The sequence below is a fragment of the Struthio camelus genome, chromosome 2 (genome assembly GCF_040807025.1).
Source record: "Struthio camelus isolate bStrCam1 chromosome 2, bStrCam1.hap1, whole genome shotgun sequence".
Lineage (NCBI taxonomy): Eukaryota > Metazoa > Chordata > Aves > Struthioniformes > Struthionidae > Struthio > Struthio camelus.
The window spans coordinates 134,837,943-134,853,769 of record NC_090943.1 but is presented as its reverse complement, the minus strand read 5'-3'; the positions used below and the strand labels follow the sequence as shown (position 1 = coordinate 134,853,769).

Here is a 15,827-nt window from a genome sequence, read left to right as displayed (position 1 = left end):
AAATTGTCTGAGCTCAGTAGAGGATCAATAATGCTTGGAGGAGTTAGATCTTTATAGGGAGCAATTCAGTGTAAAACAACCTTGCAAGTATGGTCACGTCTGAATCCTTTCGGTTCTGTTAAATCTAGTAGTGCCGCTGTTCTGAGTACTGCGAAGCTGTCAGATAGCCTGCTTCGGGTGGTAGCTAGTTAAGACACTGCATTACAGTAGGCACTGAACCAGTGATCACACAGCAAGGAGGATGTGTTTGCGTGTTTGTTTACAGGCATCTACTTAAGAACTGGGGTATGAGGAAAGACGCTCAGCAGAAGCCTGGCAATAGCTTTTTTGTTTTGTTTTTGTTGTTTTTTCTTCTCCCCTTCCCTTTTCTTGCGTTACTCAAAAGCAATGTTAAAGCTGGATGTTACACTATTCAGAAATACTCTATAAAGTGCACTTTATTTAAAAAAAAAAAAAAAAATCAAAGGAGCTGAAAAACGTTTGGGTTTTTTGGTGGGGGGAGGGTGGGGATGTGACATAATCTTGAAATGATGATGCCTAGCATTTTACATAGCCCAGAATAGCCATCTGATGATGTTTGAATAACCTGTTTGTGTGACATTAAAAATTGGAGAAAAGCATAAGCGAGGCTGAAGAACAGGGACAAAAATTGAACTTGAGCTACAGTCTTCAGGTAACGGGCAGAGCAATGAAAGATTTGCTGCCACCCATTTAACCTGTATGTGATTAATTGAAGCTCTGAACTATTTTTTTTCTGGAAACTCTTAGCATATCTTAGGTAAAAGGAGTGGCAAGAAAGAACTTTTGATTAATTCTAGAAAGAGTATAAATATTGGATAGCTTCATCAAACTAAAAGAAATGCATTCATTGAGAAAAGAAAGCTCAATAGAAGGTAAAATCATTTCACTGCTGCTTATTTGTTCACTGAAATTAGTTTTTTTATTGTTTGGATTTTGGCTCTGTAGTGGAAGGAGTAGGTCTAGGTCATCCTCATGTTTTAAGTCTGGCTTGAGGGGCACAGAAATCAAATGTGATTTCTTGTGTTTACCTGTGGAAACAAGATATTTTTCTTTTATGTTGTTTTATAAAAGGACATAAAATCCATTTGATCTGTTGGAATAAAGTTGACATTTTCAATTTCTTTCTTAATTTCTCATCCAATTGTGTGCATCAACTGGTTCTTTTAGAAAAGGTTTTACACCCTTTAAAAAAAGCTGAGCAGAAGTTCAAAATTATTTGTTATTTATGCTGTTTTTGTGTATGTATTTGCTTTAAATTTAGGCTTAATGTTTATTATAAATGTTTACGCGCATAACACTTAAGCCATTCCTGTAGTTTCTATAGGATATCAAAGGCAAGCTCGTTGTTTATTAATAAAAACCTTTGCAGCGTTCATGTATTGCTGTCCAATCTTTGCAGGTGCTGAAGAGAAAATTTTGGAAGAGTTTAAAGAAACACACAATGCCGACTCTCCAGATTTTCAGCTCCAGGCAATGATCCAGGCTGCTGGCAAGCTAGTGCTGATTGACAAGCTGCTGCCAAAACTGAAGGCTGGTGGCCACAGGGTGCTTATCTTTTCCCAGATGGTGCGCTGCTTGGACATACTGGAAGACTACCTCATTCAAAGACGGTGAGAGCAACAACATAATACAATTCTAAATACGCTGTGCTTTCCTCAGTGGCCACAATATTTAACCTGTGAGTGATCTATATTGTAAAGGGATGACGTTCAAACACTTCACAGTATTTTCTGTAGTGATCTGGCTCAAAGGAATAGCGTACCTGTAAATTGCATATACTGAGGTTTTTCTTTTGTGGGGGGGGGGGGGAGCATGTGGAGAGCCTTAAGCTTTAATGATTAGGACCTCTTAGTTGATTAAGTTTTTCAGTTACTGTAGAGTACTAAGCCCAAGCATGAACGTTTATTTTGTTCCTTGGAGTGAAAAAGCCTGTGCTTAACTGAAAGGAGCAAGGCAGGAGAAAACATAGTACATCCTCCACTGTTGAAGCTAGATGCTGCAGGAACAGTCGCTCAATCTGTTATAGTTCTCCTGACGCTGTAGTAGCATTATGCTGTTTTCCTTCTTTAATTTACGTTAATTTTTAATTTTTTATTGCAAAGGTACAATGTAAAAACATTTGCAGTAAAATTCTCCTTATAACGCATCTTTTATTTCAGGTACCCGTACGAACGAATTGACGGCCGAGTAAGAGGCAACTTGCGTCAGGCAGCTATTGACAGGTTTTCCAGACCTGATTCTGATAGGTTTGTTTTCCTGTTGTGCACAAGGGCCGGAGGTTTGGGCATTAATCTTACTGCTGCTGATACCTGCATCATTTTTGATTCAGACTGGAACCCCCAAAATGACCTCCAGGTAATATTACAAGAGATGTTCCTACTGAAAATTTTCCTCTGCCTTTTTGCTTTGTGATTTTTCTTCCCTAGAAGGGAAATTCTGTTATCACTTTCTTAAAAATATAGAGTTTATAACTTTTATTGAAAAGGAGAATGTTTAAAATAAATTCTCTATGTTGAGGTTTTTCTTTTGTCATGTGTAACTGAACACCTGTCTTTGTTCCATCAGGCTCAAGCACGTTGTCACAGGATAGGACAGAGCAAATCAGTGAAAATTTACAGGTTGATAACACGAAATTCTTATGAAAGGGAAATGTTTGACAAAGCTAGCTTAAAGCTTGGCCTTGATAAAGCTGTGCTACAATCTATGAGTGGAAGAGAGAATGCTACAAATGGGGTGAGAATTAATATATTAAGGTGCATGATTTCCAAAAGATATGAACATGCTACACATTTCTTGCTTGTATTTTTGCTGGAGAGCAGTGGTTTCAGGTAGAGTATGGCATACATTTTTAAAGTGGGGTTAATTTTAAGGGCAAGGCTACATAAACTGGCTCAGCCTATCTAATGGCTCACTTATTGCCAAAAGGGGGCAGGTGGAGTCTCGTTCCCTTAACCCTCCTTCCCGTTCTCATTCCACCCTTTACATTGTGTTGGTCCTGGCACTTTCTAGACTTTTCTTGCAGTCCGCTTTTTAATTTTAGTCACCTTGTTTTGTTTTTTGCTTTAGTCCTTATCAGGCTGGTAAGTTAAATCTGCTCCCAGAAGGACTCTAGCAGTCATCAGAGCTAAATTAAGGGGATTCGGTGGCAATGAATTATCAAACTGTACAAACCACACGTATAACTTCCCCATAAGAATTCAGTTGTCAGTGTTCTTCTTTTAAAGGTGACTTCAGCATGAATGTTTGATTGACCAACAAAACATTTTAGAAGTTTACTAGTTAAAATGCTAAATAAAAGGTCAACGAATATCATGATGCTGTGAGATGTAAATATTGGCTAAAATCAAAACACCCTCTCTTACGTGTTACAGGTGCAACAGCTTTCTAAAAAAGAAATAGAAGATCTACTTCGAAAGGGGGCGTATGGTGCTCTGATGGATGAGGAAGATGAAGGGTCTAAGTTTTGTGAAGAGGATATTGATCAGATTCTCTTAAGACGAACACACACAATTACTATTGAGTCTGAAGGAAAAGGCTCAACGTTTGCTAAGGTGTGCATTGACATTCAGAGAAAAATTAATAAAATGTGATCAGGAGAGATGAAAGTAGTGGTAAACTGCCTTCTATGTCAATTTAGTTTTTCAATGTACTTGTCTCAGATATTTTCCTCACCAGTGTTGGGACATCTGTATTTCCGATTATGATGCTTAGCTTTTCTGTGGCCATTTCTTAAGTACTAAATATTGTTATATTTACCACTGAAAATAGATATTCTTTGTAGCATGCAGTTAAGAAATCAACACATGTGTTTTCACATTTACTAGGCTAGTTTTGTTGCATCTGGGAACAGGACAGACATTTCCTTGGATGACCCTAATTTTTGGCAGAAGTGGGCTAAGAAGGCTGAGTTGGATATTGATGCTTTAAATGGAAGGGTAAGAGCTTTATCATAGTTCCTAGCTCATTTGAATGAGGATTTCACCCTCCTAAATCCTGATGTTTTTACTTTCATTTTAGAATAACCTAGTTATTGACACACCAAGAGTAAGAAAGCAGACCAGACTCTACAGTGCAGTCAAAGAGGACGAACTGATGGAGTTTTCAGACCTGGAAAGTGATTCTGAAGAAAAGCCTAGCACAAAGCCTCGTAGGCCTCAAGACAAATCGCAGGGTTATGCAAGAAGTGAATGTTTCAGGGTAGAGAAGAACTTGTTGGTTTATGGGTAAGGATATACAGGTTAAGTTCTGGGTTGTGGGTAAAGAACTGAAAATATGCAAATCATATATAGTAAACTATTCTTCCTTCTCTTTGACACAGTGAGATAATCTCTGACTGCATAACCTTTGCTTTATTATGCTGTATACATGCCAGTGAGATTAAGTTCCTTATATATGTTGTTATTTAGCATAAAATATCTAGGAGCTTCACAAATGGATATGAACTCATGAGTAAAACATGCGGTTCTGTGACGAGAGGAATATTTGTTTCTGGTTTGCCTAGTGTAAACAATTCCTGAATTGTCCAGGTTTAATCTTTCTGTTTTAAGGGCTGTGGTGAATAACACAGTGCGTCTGTAAAGAAAAACGTGGTCATGGAAAAAGCAGTCAGTAGTTTTCAAACATAGATTCTGATATTTTTTTCACCACTTAAATTCAACTAATTGAATCTTTAATGTTTTTTTTTCCTCATTGACTTTTCCAATTTGAACTGCATCTCTTTGCAAGCAAGTAGCTGTATTTAATTGCCAACATGGTAGGCTTCAGAATGACCGTCTGTCTTTTCAGGAAGTTTCATGTTGCCTGCAGTTGGGTACAATAATTGCTAATAATGGATTTCAAGATAAAAATAAAACTGATTTCCCCCAATGCGATGACTGTAGGAATTCGTTGAATTTCCTATTCATAGCTTACTGGGACCATTAGCATTATATATATGCACTTTATTATTTTGAGTGTAGTTCAATTGCAGCTTTATGAGCAGTGAACTTATTGCTTGTTTTGTAAAATAAACATTCTTAAATCTTTAGTGCTGGAAGTTATATTCCCTGACATAACCTGCAAATGCAAAATGCATCAGCACTGACGCAGGAGGTCCCAACTTGCCTGGCACCAGGGGTTAAAATGAAAGTCACAAATGAAAATTCCAGTGCCCTGGCTTTTGTATTGAACACATTTTTCTTGTAGCTGGGGTCGATGGACTGACATCCTCTCGCATGGGCGCTATAAACGTCAGCTAACGGAACAAGATGTGGAAACCATCTGCCGGACTATCCTGGTATATTGTCTTAATCATTACAAAGGGGACGAAAATATCAAAAGTTTCATCTGGGATCTGATCGCTCCAACTGCAGATGGGCAGACTCGAGCTTTGGTTAATCATTCCGGTATGTCTACCACAATCACATAATGATGCTAGTAAATAAGAAAGAATTGTTTCAGTCATGCTATGTATTTATTTTAAACTATAGCCATTCTGACATGTCGTAGGATCTTGTCAGCTTTTATGAGTAAGGTGGGCTTTGACTGGATCAGTACTTAAAGGGAAACTCTCCCTCAGACATCTTGTATGATGCAGCGCTCTTCCACTTAAATCAGTTTCTAACACATGTTCCAGCATATTTTTTAGGTTGCACCTGCTGCTGGAGGTAATCTCTTTCAAACGGCACTAAATCCTAAAGCATATTTCCTTTATGGCAATTCAGATGCATGAGAGTTTTTACAAGAAATCTTTATATAATACAATTTCTGGCTAGCTCTCTGGATTTCTGAAATCTTCACATCTAAATTTGCATGAGGATTTCAGTTGATTTTGTTATTTGCCATTTTCTGTACTAAGTTATGTTGCTGTTCATTTCTTGGTTATTGCATTGCCCACAAAGGAGTTAATATAGCAGTGGTGCTTAGCTTTAATGTATGTTTGTAATGTACTTTAGAATGAGAGCTTTACTACTCGGATTATAAGAAATATTGGGGGGTTCTATAGGTCTGTCTGCACCAGTGCCCAGAGGGAGAAAAGGCAAGAAAGTAAAAGCCCAGAGTTCACAGCCAATGCTACAAGATGCTGATTGGCTGACAACCTGTAATCCAGATGTGCTATTTCAAGAAGACAGCTATAAGAAACATCTCAAACATCATTGCAATAAGTAAGTATTAATAAATATTTCACTTACCGTTTTTACAGTATGCTTTTAAAATATCCACAGCTTCATTTGGATATTTGTAGTAGAGCATAGGACCACTTAATAGGATATAAATATCATTATTACCTTTAATTTGGGAAGAGTCATCTTAACAGATGTCTGGATATTTCTGCAAGCTCTTTATGACTGATTAGCTGTTAAAACACAGTTAAAACTTTTCTGTTTACTAAATATGAATGGAATCAGATACGATTCTCTCCTTTTTGCCGTGTAAAGGAAAATAACATATCCTTATATTAAGTCTATTTCTCTTGACAGTTGGGTATCTTTAAATGTAAATGATCTGTAACTTACCCATCTGTGGGGTTCTCTCTGGCTAATGTCCTTAGTTTTTGTTCCTTACTTGTTAAGCTCAAATATCAAGTTCTTGGTTTCCAGATTTTCGTGTAATAGTTCTTCCATTTGCGGGTGTACCTCTCCTCTTCGTTCTTTTCCTCCCTTCCTCGTGTGCTCTTCACATCATACAGAATATTCCTTCTTTTCCTTCTTTTGTGTTTGAAATAAAAATTCTCATCAAACTCTCTTGCAAAAATGAGGGAATTGATTCAGATATTTCTAAACGTGCGTTATTGAACTATAAGCCTTTAGGGGGTAGAGATCATTCTGTTTTGGTTTGGATATTACTTTGTTTTACTGCTGAATTGAACGCCTCTGAAGAGGATCTCTTACGTTCTTTTTGCTTTCCCTTTGTTATGCCTTAGTTATTTTTGCGTCAGCTTCCTTTGATTGTGTCCTGGTTCTCCATCTCAGTTTTGCTTACGGTTATCCTCCATTATAGACGCTGAACCTAACCGAAACCTTGTCCCCAAAGCTCGTTTTCCTTTTTTTTTGTTTCATACTCTTGCTTTAATGTACAAGTACCATACAAGTGTAATACAGTGTTACTAGAAGGTGTTTGTTGCTTTGTTTTTAATATACGTTGTCTGTTACTAATACTGTTGCGTTATTGGAAAGATACTATAGATATTGAAAAGTACCTGGGGCCTGTCAATAGGGGGTGTGATGTGAAGGAGGAAAGACATTTAAGGGGTTATCAGCTTGTTTCAAGACACCAACCAAGCTCAGTTCTCAACTGATGAAAGCAGATACTTGCAGAATTATATTAGCAAGTGCACATCGAAATAAACTACTTTTTCATTTTTTCCAAACTGTTACTCAGATCTGTTGTTACATTTCACTTGCACTTAAATTAAATTCCTTCCTCTAACATTTTTTTTAATCTCCCAGGTAACATGTCCTCATTACTTGTTTCAGTTTGTGGAGCAGACTTAAACTTTTTTTTTTTTTTTTTTAATGTCACTTCTGTAACAATACCATAGGACAATCCAAGGATCAGGAAAGCTGAAAAATAACTATGCAAGAATTTTTTCAGTTGCAGTCTTTTTCCTTCACTTCTCAGATCCGCCAGGACTAAGTGAATTGTAGAAGCAATGTATTTAGCCGATGTAAAACCAAACAGAGGTGGAAGCCAATTAATGATCTGAATAAATTCTTTCAGAAGGTAGCAGTAGCAATTGGCTTTGTAAGAGCTGATGTCCTGACCTCATGTAAGAAATGAATGCTGTTTTGATGCATAGGACTCCTGAAAGGTGCAAAGAGCTTTTACTTTTCCTCCTGCTCTTCTTTGACTTGATGTAACCGCTGTTATTGCTTAACGTTAAGATGATAGAGGCCCTTGGCGGCTTATTTATGTTGCCACACAGGGAGCAGAGACACCTTACTGGTGCCAGATATCATGCATGCAAAAAGAAGCATGTCTGACACGTTGTGAACTGCGGACATGACCTTCATTCAAATCTGTGCTCTTTTGAGGTTTCCTCGAATAACACGCGTAAAACTGGGTATTGCTCCTATTACCTCAGCTCTCTGATGAGGAGCTCTCATACTGGTGGTGGTCTGAATTTTTCACGTTCAACTGGGTGATCAGATTACTGCCTCCCTGCTCAGCCTCGCTGTTGCAGGAGCAGCAGCAGTCCAACAGTTGCTGTGATGGGTTTGGACACAGCGAGAGGGCAGGCTGCATAATCGCCATCTTGGCTGGTACTGATTTTACTTCAGGAACTAGGCAGCAGGGGGTGCCTTGAATTGGGTAAACATAGGAGAGGATGATTATTTTCAGGTAGATACTATTTTCTACAAAGATGACCTCTTTTCTAGTCTCCTTGGAAATTCAGAGTCTGCCATTCCCTCTCCTACCAGCTTAAACTGTGACCGCAGCACCTGATAGTGGTGTCAGAAATGGCTGTGGTATTACAGAGATGGGGAAAAATAAACACGGGCAATGAAGATTTTTCACTTCCTTATAGCACTTACGTGGTGCACAGGTAAAATTAAATAGCAGCTTGAACTGTAAAGAATAAAAATAGTTAATATCTCCGAAGGGAAATGAGGGATTATTATTTTTTTCCATTCTCGGAAGCAAAAAGTTGTATAATCTGAAAAACCTGACATTCCATATTGAGGGTTTATTGTAAGGTAGTAAAACCAGATTTTATATCTCGTTTATTCCTACAACTTCTGATGTGCTTCCAAAAATGGTATTAAGGCAGCAGCTGAGGAAATTTTATGAGATAATGAAGCAGAACAGTTACTGAAAGCCATCTGCTCAGTTGTTTACAAACTTGCCTCAATACTTCAGAGGCAGTGGTAGAGTACGTGTCTAAACTTCACAAGCTGCACTAGGTAGAACTAAATGAAATGCGCCTGGGCTGGGTTGAGCTCGATCCCTCTCTGCGCAGTGTAAGCGGTTGCCAGGCAGGCCTGTTGGAAGCCAGCAGAAAGCACCACACAGAGGTGATTATGTGCCACCATCTGTCACGCTTCAAGCCTACCATACAGCATGGCTAATCAGCCTTGGCAGGATGATGGATGAACAGCAGCAGCTGCCAAAAGCCACTGTTGGCAAACAGTCCTGAAGTTAAGAACTTTTTCCCCCCCTCTGCCTTCCTCTCCAGGGTCCTGCTGCGTGTCCGCATGCTGTACTATCTAAGACAAGAAGTTATAGGGGACCAAGCAGACAAGATCTTAGAGGGTGCTGACTCAAGGTTAGTACAAGTTCAGGCTTATTTTTTGCTTTATGAAACTGGCTTAATATAAAGAACACATACTGTAGTAAGGCAGCATTTAAAGAAGGTCACAACTTATCTGTGAAGTGTCTATTCTCAAGCAGCCTTATTAGTATTTAAAGCATAGTGGGTAATTTTCTTGGCAGTGGGGGGGAACGGCATGGGAAATGTTAGAATAAGATTTTCAGTTCTGCTAGCATTGAAAGGATTACTTTATCTCAATTTACAAAATTAAAAAGGAGACCTAAAACAAATCATATTTGGATAACCGTTGATATTCCACTCCCAAAGTAGCCTAACTTTTTTGGCTGTCTTAATTATTTTTCCAGTTTCTCATAATGCTTATGTATTTACAAAATGGCTTTGTATTTTTTTTCTTCTTCTTTTGAAACATCTCTACACAACAATAACTTTGAGAATGTGTATAATATTATCTCTACAGTGAGGTAGATATATGGATACCTGAGCCATTCCATGCTGAAGTTCCTGCAGACTGGTGGGATAAGGAGGCGGATAAATCCCTTTTAATTGGAGTGTTCAAACATGGTAAGTGATGTCTCACTCCGAACAAAACTCAGTCGTAGCGCTTTCTGTTCTGCTTTCTGTGTGTAGGACTGTTCAGTCATAATATTAACAAGTATTGTTCCAAGGAACTGTTGGCTTGTATCTGCCTTTTTTTCTTGCCTGCATTAAAATCCTAATATGAGTTGTAAATATCAGATGCTGTTTTTAAATGTTTGCAGAACATTTGAGAAGAAAACATTACTTTCTTGGCTGTAAATAAAACAAAACCATATTTGTTTAAATAATAGCCAAATAGTAAGATAGATCTCCATAAACTTTGCTTCCAGCGCTGCTTCACTTGCTAACTCTGCCAACCAGTGTCAAAGTGGACGGTGGGCTTAACCTCTGCTATTAATCTGTACAAGTGCCTCCTGGGCTTTGTTCCAAGCAATATTTCACAAATGTCAGTGTTGAGAACTCCCGGCTCCCTTGAGTGGGATGCAGCCTTGTTAACTTTGAAAGGCTGGGGATGCAGAGCTGGCATGATATATACAGTGAGCGATTCCTGATTATAATCCCAATTCTCTGGAGGTCGCAGAGGTATTCTCAGCAGCCCAGCCTGACTAAAGGGGAGAATGATGGCTTATAAAACCTTTCATGATTACAGTTTGGCTTGAGGCTCTACAGCAGTTAGGAGCAGTGTGTTGTAGTACAAATCCTAATTGAATTGTGCTGTTCTGCCTATGTACAGCAGCTCTGTTTTGTGGGCTCAGCTGAGGCAAGTCTAGTCTAAAAATCATTTTCCTGCAGTGCACTGTTGGGATCTGCCATTTTCCATCTAGTCAACTTGGGCAGTAAAAAAGCAAACAGCAGTTTGAAAACCAGAGAGGGAACAGTGTCATCTTACTGACATGCATCATCCTAAACCTAATAAGACAGGTTCGTTGGCCTTATGTATAACCCATGTATACAGCATTTTTGCAGCCTGCATTGGGGGTTCAGCAGGGCTGGAGCTATAGAAAATGCACACGCGTGTGTGTGTGTGTGTGTTTTCATTTGCCCTGCATGTTTGCAGTAGGGAGCGATGAATGTGGAGAACGGTTTTGAAAGTGCTAAAGGGATCTTAAAGAAGTTTTTCACTTGTGGTGTAAAGAAAGATATTAAGTTGAATACTTTATTTGTTAATACTTATTTGAATACTTATTTGTTAATGATATTGATGTGAAAATATTTCTGTGCTGATGAAATTTACCAATATGAAAAGCTTTATTGGGTGAACGAAAAGGTGGTTCCTGGTATCCTTCGTTTCTTACAAAACAGGTCCTGTAAAATCGTGGTAACAGTTTCTTTGTTTTATTTTAAAAATAAAAAAACAAACCCAGAAAACTGTACTGCCTAAAGTATTCTACTTACAGGTGGTCATAGTTTTTAATTTTTCCCCCCCGCTTCTGTGCATGCAGGTTATGAGAAGTACAATTCCATGAGAGCTGATCCAGCACTGTGCTTTCTGGAACGGGTTGGCATGCCTGATGCGAAGGCCATAGCTGCTGAACAGAGAGGGACAGACATGTTAGCAGATGGTGGTGATGGGTAAGGAGGACATGAAAAAATTAATAAATTTTATCAGCATTGTATATTTTGGCATTCGTTCATATATCATATTTTGCTTACATCTTGCCTTAGGATCTGAACGATTGTATGATGTAAAAAGTATATAGAACTGTTTACGCAAACAATTGTTTGCAGTTGTGACCTGGTACACCAAACTGAAGGCGTTTGTAGCTTTTTTTTTTTAACCTTTTTTCCTGAAAATCTGACCCTTCTAAAAAATAATAAATTACTTGAAAGTAATTTCTTTTAAATATCTTATAGAGGTGAATTTGACAGAGAGGATGAAGATCCAGAATATAAGCCAACCAGAACTCCTTTCAAGGATGAAATTGATGTAAGAACTTTAACTTTCTGTAGTTATATACATATATATATATATAGATAGATAGATATAAAAACTGATACTCCCTGTTTATCTTGATGTTTAATTCTGAAGTTTTGAGCCACTGGATGAACACACCTTACAAAGATACTTTGTTGCTGTGTATTTGAAAGATGGATTCCCCTCCCCCCCCCCCAAATGATGAAGTACAGTCAAAATTGAAAACTAAAATAACTTTTGTCTTCTCTCAAAGGAATTTGCAAACTCACCTCCCGAGGACAAAGAAGAATCCATAGAAATCCACCCAAGTAAGGCTGCATTAAATAAAAATAAAATTTAAAAAAGCAGAAATGGACTGTTGTTTTTGCCATGTTAGGGAATAGGTTGTGTTTTTTTGGAAAGCACTGCAGTAAACTTCTTACTGCCAAATCTTTTCATGCTTCACATCTTTCAAAGTAATTATTTACTGTCTGTGGATAATCCCACATTACAGCTTTCTTGGTTTCTGATTACATAGTGGAAATTATGATGATGAAGACTGGATATTTCATAAAATGCAGCTGTTGATATTTTTGCTGAGATAATCTTCAAGTGATTGTAGATACATTTCTCAGTATGGAGGAAAATTGCTAAGTTTAAGTAAAAATAATAAAATGGGAAATTATAAATATACGTGTTTCCTCAGAGGCAGAATTATCTCAGTAAAATATTTAGAGATCTACTGATTTAATTTGAGTAGTTACAGTATTCATATATTTTTATTCATAACATTGAATAATAGTACCTGAAAGATAGTTATCTGTAAACACTTCACAAGCATTTCTGCGTTATTGAGTTGGAATTTTTTATTTCATACCAAAATGGTTATCCCATTTCTAATTTGTAAGCACTAATATTGTGAAGCGTATGTTCTTATCTGATTAAACAGGAATCCAGTTTTAGCTATAGAAACTTTTGAAGTGTTTAGTGGTGGTTTTGCAGTGCACAAATACTTCTGTATTCTCTAGACAAGCACAGTGAAAGCAATGCTGAGTTAGGCCAACTCTACTGGCCCAGCACTTCAACCCTGACTACCCGTCTGCGTCGCCTCATTACTGCCTATCAGCGCAGCTATAAAAGGCAACAAATGAGGCAAGAGGCACTAATGAAGACTGACCGCAGGAGACGTCGGCCTCGGGAAGAAGTGAGGGCATTAGAAGCAGAAAGGGAAGCTATAATAACTGAAAAGCGACAAAAGTGAGTGTCTCAGAGAGATCTTTCTTCAAACCTCCTTCGAGGTTATGTGTTACCAGTACTTTTCTTCTGCTTTGAAAGTATACCTTTAAGGGTCTTGGGGGGCATCCGAACTATGTTAGGACTCCTGTTTACTCTGTGGCCCCACTTTCTTCCTTTTTCTTCACTAGGTGGACAAGAAGAGAAGAAGCCGATTTTTATCGTGTGGTGTCTACTTTTGGCGTTATTTTTGATCCTATAAAGCATCAATTTGACTGGAATCAATTCAGAGCATTTGCCAGGCTCGATAAGAAGTCCGATGAAAGTTTGGAAAAGTATTTTAATAGCTTTGTGAATATGTGTAGACGGGTGTGCCGAATGCCAGTCAAACCAGATGATGGTAAGTGTTACTGATTGTAGGAATCCACGTGACTCTGTTAAGAGACATTAAAACTGTTGAACTTGATGCCTAGGTGCAATAATTTAGAAATGCGCATACGTTTAATGCGTGTTAAGCAGTACAAACTGATCTCATTGCAGAACCACCTGATCTTTCTACCATGATAGAGCCGATCACAGAAGAGCGTGCTTCTAGAACTTTATATCGCATAGAACTGTTAAGGAAAATCCGTGAACAGGTTCTCCATCACCCGCAGTTGGGAGAGAGACTGAAACTTTGCCAGCCAAGCTTGGACCTGCCAGAGTGGTGGGACTGTGGTAAACATGACAAAGACTTACTGATTGGTGCTGCTAAACATGGAGTCAGTAGGACAGATTATCACATTCTGAATGATCCCGAACTGTCTTTTCTTGAGGCCCACAAAAACTTTGCTCAAAACAGAGGGGCAGGTAACGCAAATGCTGTGTCTTCTCTAAACCCTCTGGGTGTCGGCTGCAGTCAAACACCACCTATTGTCCCGTCCACAGCAGTGCCAGAAGAAAAGACTACAGAACAAGCAGAGCCTAAAGTTGAAGGGTCTGAAAATCCAGCAGCCAAAGAAAAGTCTGATATCAAAGAGGAGACAGCTATTGCAGATAAAGACACTAAACAGGACTGTAATGCTGAGGCTGAGCCTGGCTCTGTTAAATGTGAATTGAAAGACATAGAAATGAGCACAGACGTAGATCCAAAATCTATTTCGGAAAAAGGTTCGGAAGAGGACGAAGAGGAGAAACTGGATGATGATGATAAATCAGAAGAATCCTCTCAACCTGAAGGTAATACATCTGTCAGATAGTTCCATGTGTTTAGCATGAGCCCCACAGCTGTTCTTTCTTGTGCCAGCTGATAAACGGCACGTGAGGAGACATTATGGAGCTTGGGATGGGCCGAATGTAGCAGCTCCTCTGCCCTTTCCTGTACCGCATGTCTAGATAAGGTTTCATAATAGCTGTTCCTCAGTGGGGTATTCCCCCACAATGGTTGGTTTCCAAGGTAGCTTATTGAGTCAATAATTCAGTCTCTGTGCCAAACATGAAGGTCGAGCCTATGCCGCAACAGTTACTGAACAAATGCCTGAGATACAAAGGTTCGTTCAAGCCTTGTTGTTTAACCTATTTAGTTATGGTTTTGATTTATCAGTCTTTTTGGAGGAATCTGCCTTTACCATCCTAAAGGACTTAATAAAATGTCAATGTAAAAGCTATCCTTACTTTTTACTTGAAATACCAATAGCTTGACTCACAGCCCAGCTCTATTCTGTGTTTTATAGCATAGAAATCCTATAATTTTTCAGTAACGTATACAAACAATCAAATTTTACTTCACTTGTGAAGGCTGAAAAAAAGAGCCTACTTGTGAGCAAACAACTCCAATTATGTCATTTAACTTATTTCACCTACTGTTTGTACCGTGTCAAACACAAGTTGACATTGGATGATTGGGAAGTTTTGTAGTTAATGCATGGTCATGGTGGTTTTTCAGCAGGAGCGGTTTCTCAGGGTAAGAATTTTGATGAAGAAAGCAATGCCTCTATGAGTACTGCGAGGGATGAAACACGTGATGGATTCTACCTGGAAGATGGGGATCCTTCTGTGGTTCAGCTGCTTCATGAGAGAACGTTTGCGTTTTCTTTCTGGCCTAAGGTTGGTTAGGAATAGAATGGCATGTATCATCTTCAATACAAATAAAATATGGGAAATGTGTTGTACAAAGCTCCCCCTTTACTAATTCTGTATTTCTAGTCTGCAAGAGACTCCCCCCCCCCGCCCCATTAATGATTTGTGAAGTAGCATTTTTATTCTTCAATTACTTAAAAGTTGGCAGAGGAAATGAAAAGAACTGCTTTGTTGCCAGTGGTGTTATTTAGTAAAACAGCAAACTACTAAAAGGCATTAATTGCTTATGGGCCCATAACTGTATGTCAGCAGAATCATACCTCTCGTACCTCTTTTGCTGAAAGCAAATTTATGATCTTGGATTATGGATTTCACCTACAGAGCAGTCTGCAGTCCTGAGAGCAGAGAGGTGTGTGTGTGTGTGTTTGTTTTTTTAAGATCCCCTTTTTATTTTGGGGTGGGGAGATTGTACAAAGAGTATTGGTGACCTACATGATCTAAGCTATTATGTAATGTTGACAGATGTAATTGTGTTAAGGTGTCCTGCAAATATAAGCAGCAGTTTAAGGTAGGATAAAGCTATATTTTATTTTGGTAACAGTACAGAAAATTATCTAACATAAAATGTTTAAAAATATGAAACTATAACCTTGTAATAAATCCATACATAATTTAGTGCTGTCCTTTGCAGTAAGGATAGAGAGAAAAATAAAGTAGTAATAGTCTTAAGCTTACTAATCACCATAACAGGGCCATCTGGTTTGGAAGGGAGGGTGGACAGGGGGATCTTGCTCTTAATAGGCTTATTCCTGGGGAAAGCAAGCAGTCTGTTGC

The 15,827-nt window shown here is 38.5% G+C and overlaps 1 protein-coding gene across 5 annotated transcripts in view; it reads left to right on the top strand.

Moving 5' to 3' along the window:
- Nucleotides 1-15,827, top strand: part of CHD7 (chromodomain helicase DNA binding protein 7) — a 132,475-nt gene that overhangs the window by 110,287 nt on the left and 6,361 nt on the right. For 3 of the 5 annotated variants that reach the window (XM_068932626.1, XM_068932628.1, XM_068932625.1), the window contains 17 exons: nucleotides 1,421-1,631; nucleotides 2,181-2,376; nucleotides 2,587-2,754; nucleotides 3,393-3,572; nucleotides 3,846-3,956; nucleotides 4,039-4,244; nucleotides 5,206-5,405; nucleotides 6,005-6,164; nucleotides 9,176-9,265; nucleotides 9,729-9,832; nucleotides 11,251-11,380; nucleotides 11,663-11,735; nucleotides 11,977-12,031; nucleotides 12,731-12,959; nucleotides 13,127-13,335; nucleotides 13,476-14,153; nucleotides 14,860-15,020. In XM_068932626.1, the coding sequence (XP_068788727.1) occupies nucleotides 1,421-1,631; nucleotides 2,181-2,376; nucleotides 2,587-2,754; nucleotides 3,393-3,572; nucleotides 3,846-3,956; nucleotides 4,039-4,244; nucleotides 5,206-5,405; nucleotides 6,005-6,164; nucleotides 9,176-9,265; nucleotides 9,729-9,832; nucleotides 11,251-11,380; nucleotides 11,663-11,735; nucleotides 11,977-12,031; nucleotides 12,731-12,959; nucleotides 13,127-13,335; nucleotides 13,476-14,153; nucleotides 14,860-15,020 (3,161 nt within the window). The remainder of the gene's footprint in view (nucleotides 1-1,420; nucleotides 1,632-2,180; nucleotides 2,377-2,586; nucleotides 2,755-3,392; nucleotides 3,573-3,845; nucleotides 3,957-4,038; nucleotides 4,245-5,205; nucleotides 5,406-6,004; nucleotides 6,165-9,175; nucleotides 9,266-9,728; nucleotides 9,833-11,250; nucleotides 11,381-11,662; nucleotides 11,736-11,976; nucleotides 12,032-12,730; nucleotides 12,960-13,126; nucleotides 13,336-13,475; nucleotides 14,154-14,859; nucleotides 15,021-15,827) is intronic. The other 2 variants (XM_068932629.1, XM_068932627.1) reach the window with 1 other exon arrangement.